The sequence below is a fragment of the Anolis carolinensis genome, chromosome 1, assembly GCF_035594765.1.
Source record: "Anolis carolinensis isolate JA03-04 chromosome 1, rAnoCar3.1.pri, whole genome shotgun sequence".
Taxonomy (NCBI): Eukaryota; Metazoa; Chordata; class Lepidosauria; order Squamata; family Dactyloidae; genus Anolis; species Anolis carolinensis.
In genome coordinates this window covers 268,674,742-268,692,452 of record NC_085841.1, presented here as the reverse complement: position 1 = coordinate 268,692,452, position 17,711 = coordinate 268,674,742, and the positions used below count along the sequence as shown (strand labels likewise).

The 17,711-nt window shown below is 38.1% G+C and overlaps 1 protein-coding gene and 1 long non-coding RNA gene across 4 annotated transcripts in view; one reads left to right on the top strand and one right to left on the bottom strand.

Annotated features, from left to right (window-relative positions):
• The window catches only part of osbpl5 (oxysterol binding protein like 5), a 200,660-nt gene that overhangs the window by 160,273 nt on the left and 22,676 nt on the right, over positions 1-17,711 (top strand). For all 3 annotated transcript variants that reach the window (XM_062967651.1, XM_008107692.3, XM_008107704.3), the window contains 2 exons: positions 1,395-1,479; positions 16,282-16,453. In XM_062967651.1, the coding sequence (XP_062823721.1) occupies positions 1,395-1,479; positions 16,282-16,453 (257 nt within the window). The remainder of the gene's footprint in view (positions 1-1,394; positions 1,480-16,281; positions 16,454-17,711) is intronic.
• LOC134295373 (uncharacterized) lies at positions 1,232-5,639 on the bottom strand. Its single transcript, XR_010001918.1, has 3 exons — positions 5,553-5,639; positions 4,426-4,480; positions 1,232-1,601 (listed from the first exon to the last, which is right to left on the bottom strand). It is a non-coding gene; the product is annotated as an uncharacterized LOC134295373 (long non-coding RNA).

Here is a 17,711-nt window from a genome sequence, read left to right as displayed (position 1 = left end):
CTGGAATCCTTGGGCCCCTGCCTTCCCCCAAATCCCAATGTTTCAGTTGGAGTTGGGGATTGGTAGAAACTTAAGGGCAGTATGCAGAAGAAGAAATGACTGCAGCTGACATGAGAATATATTTGCATCCAGTTCTACACCACTCTTTGTTCTGGGTTCAACACTGGCTAACTTGTTACACCACGTGTGTTAGTGTAACAACACGTTGGTATTAATGGATTATTAAAAAAAGGGTTGGTATGAAATAAGAAACTCACCTGATTTTGTGAGTGTATTATATGCATTTGTTTTTACAGTAAATAAATGGTACAAAGTGTGTGGCTGATGGAACTGCAGAGCAACCAAGTGGATATCAGCAACTATGCTTTTTACCATATTTTAGAGGAGGAAAGAAAAACATTTAATCCATATGCATTCCCTCATATCCTCACTACATGGTGGAACCGAAGCTGTGTTTATAGAACCAAGTGAATACAGTTATGCTTGACTTTTCTGCTATGTTGATGTTATTATACTGAGTGATATAGGGCCCGTGGTGTTCTCCTTGTTCTCCTTTTCATTCACCTACTCTTCCTCCTTCTCTTCCTGCTCCTTTTCCTCCTCCTCCTTCCTATTACCCCACTTTTATCTCAGAGTTGAGGCCCAAAGCGGCTCAGATTTAAAAGGTGATACAATTAAGAATACACAAAAACAAAATATTAAAATGTCAAGGTGATCTTTTAGGACCTTCTTCATTATTGCATGCCTGGAATGTTCTTTGTGCAGGAAGTGTTTATTACTATGGAGAAAGCACTCCCAGAATGCCAAGTATTCAGAATGCCAACACAAAAGTCTCACCGCTGTCATAATTTTTCATAGCTGGGTTTCCTGAATGCCATGGGAATGAATGTTGAGGATTTTTCTTTGTAACTGAAAAACCACAGAGTACACTTGTCTAATACTCCCCAGATAGACCTAGGAGGAAATTGCTCCCCAGAATGGACACCGGGAAGCACCTCCTGCCCCCTCATGCTAATTTGTTATCTTTTCCCCTGGACATGAAATTACACAATGAAGTTCAGGAAGAAGATGCCAAGCCATGAGAAAGAAAGATGGTGGCTTCCAGACTCACACGCCACCATCACAGCCTGCACATTTTACCCGTGTGTGTCGAAAGGGGTCTTCTTTCCAGTCCTAGTAAGAAGCCATGTCTTCTGAGATTTCAGTGTTGGCCTATTTTAATGGACATTAATTTAGACAGTGCAAAATATATTTGAAATTTAGATTGACATTAAAAGTGGTTGTACAATTTCCGTTTTGACACCAGCAGTGTGAAAATGAAAATAAAAAGCAGGGATTAGAGAACTACAGAAAATGACAATATGTCCTTAATTTAATTTCACATGCCATTCTAGGGTCCAAAGGGAGAGAATGTGGGTTCCATCACACAGCCTCTTCCGAGCAGCTACTTGATCTTCAGGGCAGCTTCAGAATCGGATGGTGAGTTTTTGTTCTTTCTTTACCTTTTCACTGCTCCTTATTACCATTCCATTACGCAATGTCTAATTGTTTGGGTTGAAACTGTGATAGAATCCTGCCAGGATTTTGAACAACTCTATCTTCTGAGGAGAAAGAACAAGAAGAAGAACTAGTTAGGACCTTTCATACTTTGCAGCTATTGCATTATGATTCCACTTAATTAACTGCCATGGCTCCTTCCTATGAAACCCCAGGTTTTGTAGTTTGGTGTGGAACTAGAACTCTATGGCTGAGATTTTTTAATACCCCTCCCTGAACTGTAAATTTCATGACAGTTAAAGCGGATTCATAGTACTGTAATTGTAAAATGTGAAAGGGCTCTTGGAGTGGTTCATAATGGGGTATGGTGGAACTGGAAGAAACCTTGGTGATTGTCCTGCTTTGCAGTATCTTGGGTCCCAACTATGTATTACTGGGAGATATGTGATTACTAACAAATTACATTTTCTAGGCAGCATTTAGTTGGAGTAGGGAAAATATGAATCCTTTTCCTCATTCTTTTTCAATGACTACAGTGGACAGGGAATTGCTGTAGATGGATTGTCATGTCATGCTCCTCTTCCCATAGTGGCACATTTACCAGGAATTGGGGATGGGGAGTTGCAGTTTGAGCCTCAGTTCATAGCCTTGAATGGGTTAATTGTTGTTAGACCACTGGGAATAGACTTTCTTCCTGTTTGAGTTATTTCATGGGCAACTTCTTGAGGAGTCATCTAATTACATCTTGCATTTGGGTTTTTAAATGATTCACAGCACATGACTTTACAAAATGTGCCTGGCTGAGTTTTCTGAGGTTTAGAACGGTTAGCTAAAAATTGAGCAGAACTGTGTGGCTGCTCTTGATAAAGAAGAAAACACAAAAACTGATAAAATCGTGGTTCCATTATGTTTAATCTTGGAGACTATTACTGTACAAAGAGAAAGCAATTTTGAAATGGACTTAAATCTACCAAAGTATCTATCAATATAACCAAAGGATATTTGCTTGGGTTTCAAGCAGTACTTCAAATAATCTTGTTCTCTCTGGTACTTCTTATCCCCTCTTCATCCCTCTTTCATCCAGAGCTGCTTAAAAAACCTTTATCTCCTGTAACATCCTATATTTCTGGTCATGATTTGAGAGGATTCAATATACCCTTGCTTTCATCTTCTGATGAATGAAATATCGGCTCCCATATTAAATGGAAAGGAGCACATCAAATAACAAAACAAGATTAGAAAGAAATTATAAAACTGTTGATAATATTTTTTTAGAAAATTGCTGAAGTGTAAACACAGTCATGCTTCCTAAACATTGCTTTGATCTCTTCTGTTGCATGACAGTTGCTAACCTAGAACCAAAGAGGCTGGCCATCAATAAGAGGAATGCCTATAAACAGCATATATTACCATATGTTTGACTGTGTTACCTTGCTATTTCCTCCCTATCTTAAACAGAAGTTTTCCCCTTGTAATAGGATATAGAATTGCAACCTCAATCCCCAAATGGGTTACACAAGAGATTCCTCTGGATTTTCCAAACCAGTTATTTCCAGATTATTTGGCTTTGCTATACTCAGCTCTTCTGCATGCTTTTCTGAACATTCAATCATTTTTGTTTTGATAGTGAAAACTGCTTTTTTATTACATGGAATGAATGCAAAATATTCAAGAGGCTTCATGCTGACTTCTTTTTCACTAAGGCTCCTCCTGACTGCCCAATGGCTCTAATAAATGTCTAGCTTTTCTGTTTTAGGATTTCATCACTTGTTATGGTTGTTTGAACCCCTGAATGCAGTTCTGCCCTAAATATATTGGGTCTTTTGCCCCTGGCTATTTGCTGGTTCTAGCAGAGTATAGCACTATTTCCATATGTTGCTTTTCAAGTAGACAAGGCCTCTTCAACCTGCAGCCCTCCAGGTATTTGAGCCTCCAGCTCCCAGAAGCCCTCACCAGCTTGTTCAATGGTCAGAAATTCTGGAAGCTGAATTTCAAAATACTTGGAAGGCTACAGGTTGAAGAGGTCTAAAGTAGTCCTTCCTTTTACTAGACATGGGTTTCAGCTACACTATTCCTCCGCCATCCCCACCAGGAATACAACACCCATCCCCATATTCCACTTCCCGTGTCTTGTGCATTTTTAAAACAATGTGCTATAAACATAAAACTGCAACTGAGCAAGTAGCTGAAAAGCAAACCAGTGTCAATTGAGAACAAAATGAAGGAACTAAAGTCGGTGGGATTCCCTATGGAATATGCAATGCACTTAAGCTGTTTTGTAGGTCTTTTCTTCCTCCATTCCTGCCACCACCCACTTTTTGAACTCCTTGAATCCCACTTTTGGAGAAAGCTTCCAGTATAAATAAAATGATGTGTTGTCGAAGGCTTTAATGGCTGGGATCACAGGGTTGTTGTATGTTTTCCGGGCTGTATGGCCATGTTCCAGAAGTATTCTCTCCTAATACTTCTGGAACATAGCCATACAGCCTGGAAAACATACAACAACCCAATAAAATGATGGTTTGAAAAATAAACTCAACCTTTCCTCTCCATGTTCCTCCTCCGGTATGCACCAGTCTTGGACATTAAATTGCTTTGTTTTAATGTTATAGCCATAGTGTCTGTGGAGTCTCTAACTCTAAAAGTGCTTGACAAAGAAGAACCATCCAATGTGGTAACCAGGCAGGAATGTTCAATGGGAAATTTCTGGGCAGATATGGCATTCCCATTTCCAACATCATCAGTAGGATAGAAGGAACCAAGACATTGGATACAGGCATGTGACATTTGCCCCAGGACATGACGGATGTAATATGAGCATAAGGGGAGTGGGACAGAAATTCAGGCTATAATTTCCCACCAAATCCCAAGTTTTTTAGCCAACCAAGAGGAACCCTACGCTAAATATTGTAGGAGAATATTACATACCAGTAATTTACCAGAATGATTTCTGTTGACATTCCATACTTCACTCTGTTCTTCTCTGAAATATAAAGGGAAGATGTTATAAAGTTTTCAAGGGTTACATTGATGGGAAGGAACAAGTATTCCAAACGTTGGTCCGATTACAACAGCTCATGCCAAAGAGAGATGAAAGCCAATGAGTCCCTTGGGTTTTTGAGGCAATTTACTAACTTTGCAGACTGCCTATCAATTTGATCTTAAAAGCTCTCATCTCCTTAGAGATCAATTTAACTTGCCATGCTGTTTAACTTAATTTCAAACATGCAGCACAAAGTTATATGGCAACTTTTGCTAGCTTATATTTCTTGTCTAAAGAGCTTCATCCTAATGCTTTCAAGCCAAGCTAAAAAAGACGTTGTATGGTAGATCGTGTTCTATTAGATTCCTTTAGATTGGATCAGTTTGTCTTATTTAGAGTAGCCATGAGGTTTACTGTTCTTCACCTGCTTGGGATTGCATGCAATGAATTGTATGCACTCAAAACAATATTCTGTTTGTGTGTCCTCAGTTGGATCCCCATTACAGTATTTTTGAAAACTGCTTCTTGATGTTGAAATTTTTGTACTGGATTGTCTTATTTAGCAGCAGGACCTTATTCCAAAATAGATATGTTCCATACAGTATGGTCTTCCTCCAGGGGCAAACCAAGAATGGGCAACTTGGAAGTCCCTGAACAGACTCAGAAGTGGAGTGGGCAGATCAAAAGACAACTTGGCAAGGTGGCACTACCTGGAGGAATCCTCCACCTTGTGTGACTGTGGAGCTGAACAAACAACTCAGCACATGTATGCTTGCCCACAATGCCCTGCCTCATGTACGGAGGAGGAGTTGTTTAAAGCTACAGACAATGCGGTTGCTGTTGCCTGCTTTTGGTCCAAAACTATTTAGTTGCTTGTGATTTCTTTCTTTTTTTTCCATTGTTTGAAATGTATTTGTTGTACAATGCTTTTGACACGAAATAAATAAATAAAACTTCACAAAGAAAAATAATTGGCTTTTATATATTATTTCTTAAAAGAAGAAGAAATACTCATACAGAACCTAGTTTAAATAAATACATTAGCAAAAAGTGAAATGATTAAAACCCATACCTTAAATAAACAGGAAGAAAATCTTCAGCAAGGAGAGCATAGAATCGCCTTAAAAAGAGATAGCATTTTATTTGGTTGTAGGGAAATCTGCATGTCTGTTTAGTTATTTTGAATTATTGTATCCCATCCTTTAGGACCAATTAAAGGCTTTCATTGAAAAGTATTTTGGTCTACCTTAAACATTTAGGAAATATTAGAATATTTTGTGAACAGTGGGTTCTAGTCAAGAAAAGTATATGCCATTATGCTTCTAGTCTTTAAAGGTCCTAAGAGGCTCTTTTGAGGCTGCTGAACTGCAACTTCCAGCAATCTTAACCAGCAGAGCCAATGACAAGGAACACTAGGAGTAAAATTCCAGTCACATTTGGAGGTCCACAAAATACTCACCCCTGCTTTAAAACCAATATGCGAACTTCAAGTAAGTCCAGTGGACCCATCCACACTTCACAATTATAGTGTTACTAGCTGTGCCCGGCCACGCGTTGCTGTGGCGAAGTATGGTGGTATGGGAAATAAAGTATTGAGGAATTGGTGGTAGTTAAGGTCAAGGGTAAAGGTTTTCCCCAGACATTAAGTCCAGTCGTGTCTGACTCTGGAGGTTGGTGCTCATCTCCATTTCTAAGCCGAAGAGCCGCCGTTGTCCGTAGACTCCTCCAAGGTCATGTGGGATGACTACATGGAGCGGCGTTACCTTCCCGCCAGAGCAGTACCTATTGATCCACTCACATTTGCATGTTTTCGAACTTCTGGGTTGGCAGAAGCTGGGGCTAACAGTGGGGGCTCTCTCCGCTCCCCCAATTCAAACCTGTGGCCTTTCGGTCCAGAAGTTCAGCAGCTCAGTGCTTTAACACGCTGTGCCATCAGGGGATATTATTTCCTAAAGGTTGTGAATATACAATATTTCTGATTGTTTTTTTTTTTGTTTGTTGGAGGCAAGTATGAATGCTGCAATTAGGAAAAATGATTAGGATGTAATGGCCTTGCAGCGTTAAAGCCTGGCTGTTTCCTCCCTGAGTTAATTTTTTGTTGGGAGGTGTTAGCTGGCCCTGATTGTTTCCTGTCTGGAATTCCCTTGTTTTCAGAGTGGTGTTGTTTGCGATATTTTATGTGCTTCTACTGTCTGTGACCCTGAGAAAACAGGATTTGCCAGACTTTGATGATGGGAATACTTTGTTGGGAGGTGTTAGCTGGCCCTGATTGTTTCCTGTGTGGAATTCCCCTGTTTATTTACTGTCCTAGTTTTAGAGATTATATTGTTCTGCATTATTCTATCCCAGTAATTATTTCATATTAAAGAAGAATCTCACTTATCCAACATTCGCTTATACAATGTTCTGGATTATCCAACGCAGTCTGCCTTTTCATAATCAATGTTTTTGTAGTCAGTGTTTTAAATTCATTGTGATATTTTAGTGGTAAATTTGTAAATACAGTACAGTAGAGTCTCACTTATCCAACATAAATGGGCCGGCAGAACGTCGGATAAGCGAATATGTTGGATAATGAGGAATTAAGGATAACCCTATTAAACATCAAATTAAGTTATGATTTTACAAATTAAGCACCAAAACATCATGTTAGACAACAAATTGGTCAGAAAAAGTAGTTCAGTACACAGTAATGCTATATAGTAATTACTGTATTTATGAATTTAGCACCAAAATATCACGATATATTGAAAGCATTGACTACAAAAATGCGTTGGATAATCCAGAACGTTGGATAAGCGAGTGTTGGATAAGTGAGACTCTACTGTAAATACTACATAGCATTACTGCGCATGGAACTACTTTTTCTGTCAAATTTGTTGTATAATATGATGTTTTGGTGCTTAATTTGTATAACGATTACCTAATTTGATGTTTAATTGGCTTTTCCTGAATCCCTTCTTATTATCCAACATATTCACTTATCCTGCCGGCCTGTTTACGTTGGATAAGTGAGACTCTACTGTATACTTCTAATCTTATATTATCTGCTCAGAACTGGATTATATGAGGCTCCGTCTTCACAGCTGTATAAAATGCACACTGAAGTGGATTATATGGTAGTGTGGAGTCAAGATAATCCAGTGCAAAGCAGATAATATAAGATTATAAATGGGTTATATAGCTGTGTGGAAGGGCCTTGAGTCTACACTGCCATATAATCCAGTGCAAATTAGATAATCTGTGGAAGAAGCCTAAGTGAGGCCTAAATCTGCCTGTCCCCTAACTGAAACCTGGCTGTCCCTTGGTTGCTAGGCAACCCAGTGGGCAGAGATTAGCCCTCTAAACTGGCAGCAATTGGATAAAAAAAATTATTCCTCTCCCTCTAATTAGGACTTTATTTTTCTTTTCTTTTTGTTGTATCAACCTTGAGGCGTGGATGATGGGTTGTGTTGTGAAATTTTGAGGTTGGGGGGCCTGTACTTTTGTTGTTTTGTGAATTGCCGTGATGCCATCACTCTTTTATATATATATAGATTATCTACTTTGAACTGGATTATCTTGAGTCCACACTGCCATATAATCCACTTCAGTGTCCATTTTATACAGCTGTGTAGAAGAGGCCTCATATAATCCAGTTCTAAGCAGAAAATATAAGATTATAAATATACAGTAGAGACTCACTTATCCAACATAAACAGGCCGGCATAGCGTTGCATAAGTGAATATGTTGGATAATAAGAAGGGATTCAGGAAAAGCCTATTAAACATCACATTCCCTCACAACCCTATCTGCTGCCAAACAGCCATCCATGTCTATGCCAGTCATCCTCAGAGTTTATGAGATCTGTTTGAAAACACACAAGTGGGATGTTTATTTCTATCTCAGCAATAATATCCAGGATGGGATAACTCTTATCTGTCTCAGGCGACTGTGAATGTTCCACTTGCCCACCTTGATTGCCATTGAATGCCCTTGTACCTTCAAGGCCTGCCTACTTCTGCTTCGGAGAGGAATTCTTTGTTGGGACATGTTAGCTGGCCCTCAGTGCATCATGTCTGCAATTTCTTGATTGCTCAGTGCTGTTCTTTAGTTAACTATCCTGATTTCACAGATTTTTTTAATACCGGGAGCCACATTTTGTTCATTCCAGGCAGGCAGGAACCATCCAGGCTTTGAAGCTACAAGGCTATTCAGTGCCAATTCCAACATTCACACTTGCCTAAAGCAGACAACAGTTCTTTTCTCCACTCTGGTCATTCCACAGATATATAAACCCCACTTGCTTTCGTTACAACACATTTCACAACATCTCAGGATGCCTGCCATACATGCAGGTGAAACATGCATTTGGAACATGACCAGGCAGACCACCGAACTCAGAGCAACCCAATACAAAGACAAACAAAAATAATTTAAAAAAAAAAAACCATAACAATAAAATACAATAATAAAAAAGCATAAATAAAAATAATATAATCAAATAATAAAATATAATACATACCAATAATAATACAAATAATAATAAAACAATAAAAAATAAAATACATACAAATAATACAATAAAAATAATAAAAAACACTAAAAATAATTAAAAACACTAAAAAATTAATACAATAAAATACTATAATAATGCAAAATAACTAAAAATAATAAAAGAAAATAATAAAATATAATAAATAAAAAAGATAAGTTACAATAAAATTAATTTAAAAATACAAATAACGTCAAATAAAAATTCCACAACAATTTTTAACCATTACCATAGCAACACGTGGCCGGGCACAGCTAGTATTTTATATATATGATTCTGTTTAACCTGTGTGTTTTGAGTTGTGCTCTTGATCATGCAAAATATCTGGAATATTTGGTGAATATATGCAGGAAAGCAAAAAAGCTTCTGGTTTGATTCTTCCCATATAAGCATTAGTTTTTAATGCCTATCTGTGCAGAACTAAACCGGTAATCTTATCACCAGGAATTGAATCCTTTCTTTCTTAAACTGATAAGACTCTTATTTTGAAATGTGGCACCACCCACCCAAGTTGGCAAAACCATTATTCTGGGACGTCTTCCAGCTGCCCTTGATGTCTTCTCAGTTTATTTTGCTTGCAGATCTGAAGTGGATGGTTCTGTGTGGGCTGAGATGGAGAAGCTTATGGTTGACCTGCCTGATTGTTTCCCTGGTTATTGTTCAGCAGGTGGCTGATTCTAGAGGCACACCGCCACCTCTAGGACATAAAGAAGTACTGTTCCACATTATATTTTACCTACTGAACTCAGAAACAATACAACACAATATAGTGCTGTGTGGAATTCTTCCTGTGAGAGATCCAGTGCATGTGCACCCTCTTTTACAGTTGTCAGTCCTCTTCTAAAATCATCCAAAAGGCCTAAGAAGCAAGGGCCCCAGCAGCATTTGGTAGAGTAAGGCAGACATCACAGGGAGCAGATTTGATGTGTCATAAAAAGACTCTCTCTCTCTCTCTCTCTCTCTCTCTCTCTCCCTCTCTCCCTCTCTCTCTCTCTCTATATATATATATACATACATACATACATACATACATACATACAGTAGAGTCTCACTTATCCAACATTCTGGATTATCCAACACATTTTTGTTGTTAATGTTTTCAATATATCGTGATATTTTGGTGCTAAATTCGTAAATACAGTAATTACTACATAGCATTACTGCATATTGAACTACTTTTTCTGTCAAATTTGTTGTATAACATGATGTTTTGGTGCTTAATTTGTAAAACCATAACCTAATTTGATGTTTAATAGGCTTTTCCTTAATCTCTCCTTATTATCCAACATATTCGCTTATCCAACATTCTGCCGGCCCGTTTACATTGGATAAGTGAGACTCTACTGTATATATAATTGTTATCATGTTTTCACTCTGAATCTCAGTTTGTGCTGATTGATTTCACCAAACATTTTGAGATTTTTGAAAGCTCAGAAGCTTTGCTCAATTTCAAATGCCTAACCAAGCATGCTTAGCAGCAAAGTATCCCACCTGCCAGTCGAACTTTCCAGGTGGGCTTTTTAGGCAGACTTGTGTTTCTTTGTTGCAATATTTTAAAAAGAAGAGGAGAAGAGGAATTAGTCCTTAAGATTCCCTTCATCCCATCCTGGGAGAAAAGTGGGGTATAAGGTCAATGAATAAATAAAGGTAGAAGATTATTTTTATAGACGGGTCTTAAGGTATTTCAGAGGTTGTTGGACTGCAACTGGCAGAATTTTTCTCCATTTGCTATTCTATCTAGGGTTTCTGGGACTTGCAGTCCTGCAGTTTCTGGAAGAAAATATGCTTCTTTATCCCTGCTGTAGACTGTAATGAGAACTATTGATTCAGTGGGCATTCTTTGTACATTTAGTCTTAAGTTCTTATTCATCCCTTCTGGATGGAGAATAATGGTTGTTTCGCTTAATCCTGCATGCATGCATGATCTAGCTGCTTTTAAGATAAGATGTGTTTGAATGGAAATGCATAGGACAGTGGTTCTCAACCTGTGGGTCCCCAAATGTTTTGGCCTTCAACTCTCAGGTGGTAAACTGGCTGAGATTTCTGGGAGTTGTAGGCCAAAACACCTGGGAACATACAGGTTGAAAACCACTGTCATAGGACATTGTACCCTCTCCTCTTTTTCTCCCTTCTCCACACAAGTATGTACCAAAATTAATGTTTGTGTGCTATAAGTAAGCATTTGCTTTGGTCCAATACAACATCTTCCTTGGTTCTCCTCCCTCCACCAACAGCAAACAAGTCAGGGCACCTCTTTCGAACTGAAAGAGGTGGTAACCTCTTAACACGGTCACCTCTTTCATACTGAGAAGGAAAAGACCCCTAAACCTTCATCCAGAGGAGCTAAACATGGCTTTAATTTCACAGGCTAAGTGGGAAAAAGCTCACCAGAGCTACAGTCTTCCAAATACATCTGTTCCTTGACCAGCACTTCCTAACAACACTTTCAAGACATCAGCACTTACTTTGTGTTCAATTCTCACCCTATTTCACCTGCTTTTTGGTCGTCAGCTCCCACACAGTCGAGTGGTTGTTATCCCCTTTACAGAGCTGGTTGTGTCTGTGGGTTTAGAGCCAGACATTCGTAGTCTGCTCAGTTGCCTTTGCTGGCAGAGGTCCAGATGTTCTCTTCCAAATATTGCCTCTTGTGTACAGGAATTGGTTGCTGCAAATCTCTAAAAGCTACTTTCTGTGCAGTAATGATATTTTTGCTATTTATCAAAGTATATTTCTTGCTGCCACCACTCTAAAAAATTGCGGTTTTGGTTTGGTTTTTTTAGTAGGAGCATAGGGAAGCTGTTTCTACTATACAATAGACAGCCAGTATTTCAAGAATGTTTGTTAGCTATTTTATTTATGCTTCTATAAGTAGAGCAATTCATTTCCCAGAGATAATTATGCTTTTTTCTTGTTGACTGAAATCTTTTTAACCAAAGCATTCATAGGACTGAGCACACAGTAGGTTTTGAAACAACATAAATAAATGACTAGAAAATTGTGTATCCAATGATTTTCAGAATGTACAGCACTTGGTTGCTGGTGAAATAAAAAAACAGATTGTTCAAAATGACTATTTATTCATTTATTTGATTTATAACCCATTTTTCTCCCCAAATGGGACCCAAGTCAGGATGTAAACAAAATACAGTTAAAACAATAGATAACGCAAAAGTAAAATTAAAACAAATACTGATATTAAAATAGTTTAAAGGGTACTTAAAATAATCAAATTATTTGAAATTACAGCCCATTCTAATTAAAAGATTTTCCGCAAAAGTCCTTTGAACCTGTAGCCTCTTGAGCCAAGTGGACATTAAAATATATGACTGGTTTGTATATAATGTTTTTTATTACCGGAAACCCCAAATATGTAAATTTCCTAAATGAAAATATGCCATTTTTAATTTTTCAATGTGCAGACCATAAAAACCAAGTTTTTACAATTTAATAGACTTTTCTGTTTTTATGATAGAACCAATTAGAAAATAACATTTATAACCCAAATAACAAAAATCATGTTACATAGTACTATTTGGTGGTGTGCTGCTTTGTTGTTTACTATGAGTTTGAAGCTTTTTTTATCTAGATTTTGAAGGAATATACATACAGTAGAATCTCACTTATCCAAGACTCGCTTATCCAAGGTTCTGGATTATCCAAGGCATTTTTGTAGTCAATGTTTTCAATATATCATGATATTTTGGTGCTAAATTCGTAAATAAAGTAATTACAACATAACATTACTGCATATTGAACTACTTTTTCTGTCAAATTTGTTGTATAACATGATGTTTTGGTGTTTAATTTGTAAAATCATAACCTAATTTGATGTTTAATAGGCTATTCCTTAATCCCTCCTTATTATCCAAGATATTTACTTATCCAAGGTTCTGCTGGCCCATTTAGCTTGGATAAGTGAGACTCTACTGTAATTATATTAAATGGGAACCCTATGTTGCCAAAATCAGTAACAGACTTAATGTCTCTGTTTCCCAGAATTCATCTTAAAACCTTTTCAAGGTTTAATTCATTTTCATATCCCCGGTATAGTTTCCTTACTAGTGTCTGCCTCTGCAAACCAGCACTGATCAAAAGATATTTTTAAACATGTTTCTTTGGTTATATTTCTGATGAAATACTTGTGTGATCATAGTTACAGAAATGGCCGATTTTGCAATAGTTACTAATTTCCTCTGTTTCTTCTCAGACAAACTTGACTATAGACTACATAATGAGAAGCTAAATTTTCTCTGCACTGTAAATAATTTGTAGTATAAAAAATCCTCAGGGAACTTCTGGAAAATATTAGGTTTTTTGGCAAATGAAAGAATCTCTAGCTTTTATTTTGCATGAAGTGATCAAAGGTACTGATACAGCAATGAGTCAAGTATATATAAGCAGAGGAATATAAATGTTTACAGTGTAAAATATTCTGTTTTATTTAACACAGTGTTTCTCCAACCATAAAGTGAGTCTCTTTAAGGAATTTTGAGCAAAGCTTGGAAAAGTTATGTTTTGGACTACAATTCTTAGGATTCTCCCAGCTAGCTGTACCAGAGGGCAAGTTCCTGGAATTTTCAAAGCTTATTGTTCTGTCTTCTATAAAGCATGATATGGGCAAAACTCAGACAGTTTCTGTTAAAAAGTAGTTATACATTCAGGAGCCCCGAAGTAGTTAATTATCATTATAGCTACACCTTAAGAAGTAGCTCTTAATTTCCTGTTTCTCAAGAATGAGTAAAATAGTTACTTTTGCAAAACGTATGTTGCCATGTTTTTCATTCAGTACATTAGGTATTTAAGTTAACTATTTAACTTAAAAATTAGCTAGCATTATGAAAGAACCACCATGTTCAACTGTCTCCCTTACTGAGCTACCCAGAGTAGTCTCATGGCAGGTGTTGGAGTACCCTCCGCTTGTAATGCTGGAGGATGTTAACATCTATACCCTATTGGTAGTGGCAACTATAGATCGGTCCCAAGTGTTGTCTGCCCCTATTCATGCTGCTAGTCACACTCCGGACTTCATTTTCTTTGTTGGATTATCATTCTAATCCAACATGGTGAGCTGAGAGTGGATGAACTGTTTATAGTTTCATTGACATGGACAGATCACTACCTGAGTTTGTAATAAATATGATGTGTGGTTTGAATGAAATTGTATGAAAGGCGTATGGCTGAGGCCTTTAGAGGCTGAAGATGCCATCTTAAGAATATTGAAGCTTGGAAAACTACAAAAGAAGGTGAACTAATGAACTGTGATTAGAAAAGTTGCTGATGAGAACTACTAAACTGTTGACAATAATTAACTCTTGGTGGAAAACAACATGTTTACATTATCAGAGACACTAATTCTTTTAAGTTAAGGAAGTCACACAATGCTCCTTACTTAATAAGAAAAGCCAACATCTGTCTGGAAATGATGGAGTCAGCATGTTTTAGCTGGGAAAAACAACTTGTCAGTCATTTACAACAATTTAAAGCAACAGCAGCAAGAAAATAGCTATATTAGATACCTTTTTACTTTCCAAAAATGTGGCAGACAGGAAGAGTGTGGTCACTAGCCACTGTCTCCAAGAGATGGAGAAAGGTGGTGTATTTGGCAGAATGTCAGATTTGCAAGGAAAAGCAAACTGGCCTAGGTACAAGTTTCTTCTCCAGGAGCAGGAAGAAAAGATGGTCGTGAATGAGTGAATGTTGTGTGTGTGTGAATGCTGAATAAAATGTAATATCCTCTTTGTTTGTGTACCCAATGTAGTTATAGAGTCTGTGTGAGTGTACTTTCTTTCTCTGTAAAGTACCCAATACTCTGGCTCACTGAAAACTGAATAAAATAACATTTTTAATGTTTAAAAAATACTTAGGATAGGTTATTGTCATGAACGAGAAATTCTGCAGGGGTCAGTGACCCATTTAGATGGACCATTCCAGGAGGCATATGAATCCATATATGGGATTTTCCTGCTGCCTTAATAGAAGATTCTGTCAAAGTTTTGGTCATCCTCTAGAATGCGGAAATAGCAAGACAATGGATACAATTATTCCTCATGATTCCCTGGTTTTCCAAGGAGCTAGTTGAGACTTTGACTCATTGGCAGAAAACTCAGTGCAAGGCTGATTGAACAGAAGATAAAGCTTATCTGAAGGCCAACAATACAGAAATGGCACATTTTGTTTCTGCCACCATTGCATCTGCAAAGAGTCAGTAAATGGTTCTGCAGCAAGCAATCAGAGGTCTTTTCCATGTCAGTCCACATGAAAGGAATCCCACAATGGAGGTGTGCCCAGCACTTTGCAGACATAGTCAATCAGATCCCCTCTGCCTTGGATGCTATAACTGATGCAGATCTAATGGGTGTAACTATGACTCTTTATGTATCCAGTAACAATGAATGTGTTTCAATTTGTGCAACCCAAGGATGTGGTCAAGAGAGAAGGCCCCATGAAAGAAGTATGAGATTTGTTTAGACGTAACATCACTATTAGTAAATGTGTAGCATCTCAGATCCAGCTACAGCCAGCCTAGGCAATGGTGAAGGATCATGTCAACAGTCTAAAAATGCTTGCATTTATCTCCTCTGATGTATGTGATCTTTCTTCCTTTAGCACTTTCCAGGTTTTGTCAGAGACAGTTTTCCCAAACCCAGAGCATTTCTGTTGAAAAGGAAAGGCAAGAAAGACTAGAAATGGAGGAAGTAAATCATAACTTGGAAAACAAGACTTTCTTACTTGCGTTTGAAATGCCATAATGAATGTGCAAGAGACATGTTTTGATGTAGCAAACTGAAATGCCTACCCATATAGAAAGTATTGTTTTTAATGTATTCAATACCTTATTGCTTTGTGTTACTTTTTACAGCTTGGAAATGTAGTTTACTTGATATCAGTTACACAGCAAAACTTTTACAGTGTTAATCATCTGAGTTCAAGGGAGAAAATCAAAATGCAATAAGATGTCTGACTGCGATTGCATGGGGGTAACCTTCATATCTGAATGACATGAATAAATGAAATATTATATCGCTTTTTTGGATCACCACCTGAAAGCTGTTTGTATGGAGCATTTTGGCATCAAGGGCTGAATATTAAATGTTCTTTGTGGTTCTGCCTCCAGCCAGATTGAGAGAATTTGAAATCCTTGCTGTGTTTGTTATCTCTCTTGTTTTGTTTTTTTAAAATGGATTAAATGTCTGCATATGTGAAACAGGATGCTGCCAAGTATGTTTGGCATTGCCTCGTTTGACCTCTGGGCTTGTGTTTCTGCAGGCCGATGCTGGTTGGATGCCCTGGAACTGGCCTTGCGCTGCTCCAGCCTCTTCAGACTCAGTGCATCCAAGCAAGGGAAGGATGGAGATCTGAACTGCTCAAATGACTCTTCACATGCTGGGCTATACAACCTGCTACACACGGCTACCATCTCAGATCAGGAGCTATTCCAGTAAGGATATGCTTTCACTCAGTATGCACATTCTGAAATGTCTAATAGTTGTGATATGAAAATAGGTTTGGGTTCACCTCATTTATCTCTTGTGTAGGGTTTGTTTTGAAAGGGGAGCGGGCATGTGGTTGCATAGGCACCTCCCTGATGCACGTGGACAGCCGTCTCCTATAGCACAGGTGCAGCAATGATCAATAGCTGGAGAGAGATATAGCACTATTCTGTACATGTTTTCTGGGAAGTAAGCCCCAATGTTTTTAGTGAACTTTTGACTCCCAGATATTATGTGCATAGGATTTTAAACAAACAAGAATATCAATAATGGATTTATCACCAAAACATCACTCAGTCAGTATAAGATAGTTCTTCCGTTCTTTCTTGAGTAAAGCAAGGCTACTATTAGAATGGCAAACAGCAACCCTCAAAGTCTTGTGCCTTATTAAGCCGTAAAATCAAAAGGTGAGGCTATCAGGTTTTTAAGTGGATTTGGCAGCATCAGTGTAAATTGGTTTAGTGCAGCGCCCACTAACACAATCTGCCAATTAATCGCTGAACACCAGAATGTAACATTGCCACAGGATCCACATTCTCTAGCTTATTACATTTTTACTGGAGCAATCTCTATGCAGTAGTGATAGGAGAAACAGAACAGCAGCCATAGTCAAGGGCCAATCACATTAGGCAGAGTGGCACAGGCTGTCTAGGTCAACAGATGATATGAAATATGAAGGGGGTGACCACCCCATGGCCATTCCCATGTGCTGGAGGACAAACCATTATCTTCCAAGGATATTGTCCTATTTGAGAAAGCCTGCTACCTCGCATTAGGTGGGAAATGCTTTTGTATCACCACAAACACATGTTACTTCAGCTGGTATCTGCAGAGTCTAGACAAAACAAAGAAGGGGTGGGCATTTAGTTTTCACCTCAAACAGTTAAATGTCTTGGACTTGAACGTGATCACTATAGATCATCCTGCACTATATCCTTTCTATATTTTGAGATTCCATTAAACCTATCCCCACTTTCCCCCCTCTTACAGTTGTATTGTAGTTGTAGATGCTAGCATGTCATATTCCATTTAAGACTGTGCAATGTTTTCTCCTGTCTATCCACAGCTTAAGAGTTCTCTGCCTAAGGATTTGGTGATGACCAGAGGCTTCCATAGCTTTAAAAAGGAGATAAGGCTGTCAACCTGCCCCTGAATTCTAGCTGCCGGGGAGCACAGCTATCCCTATCATTTCCTGTGACAGAGCTA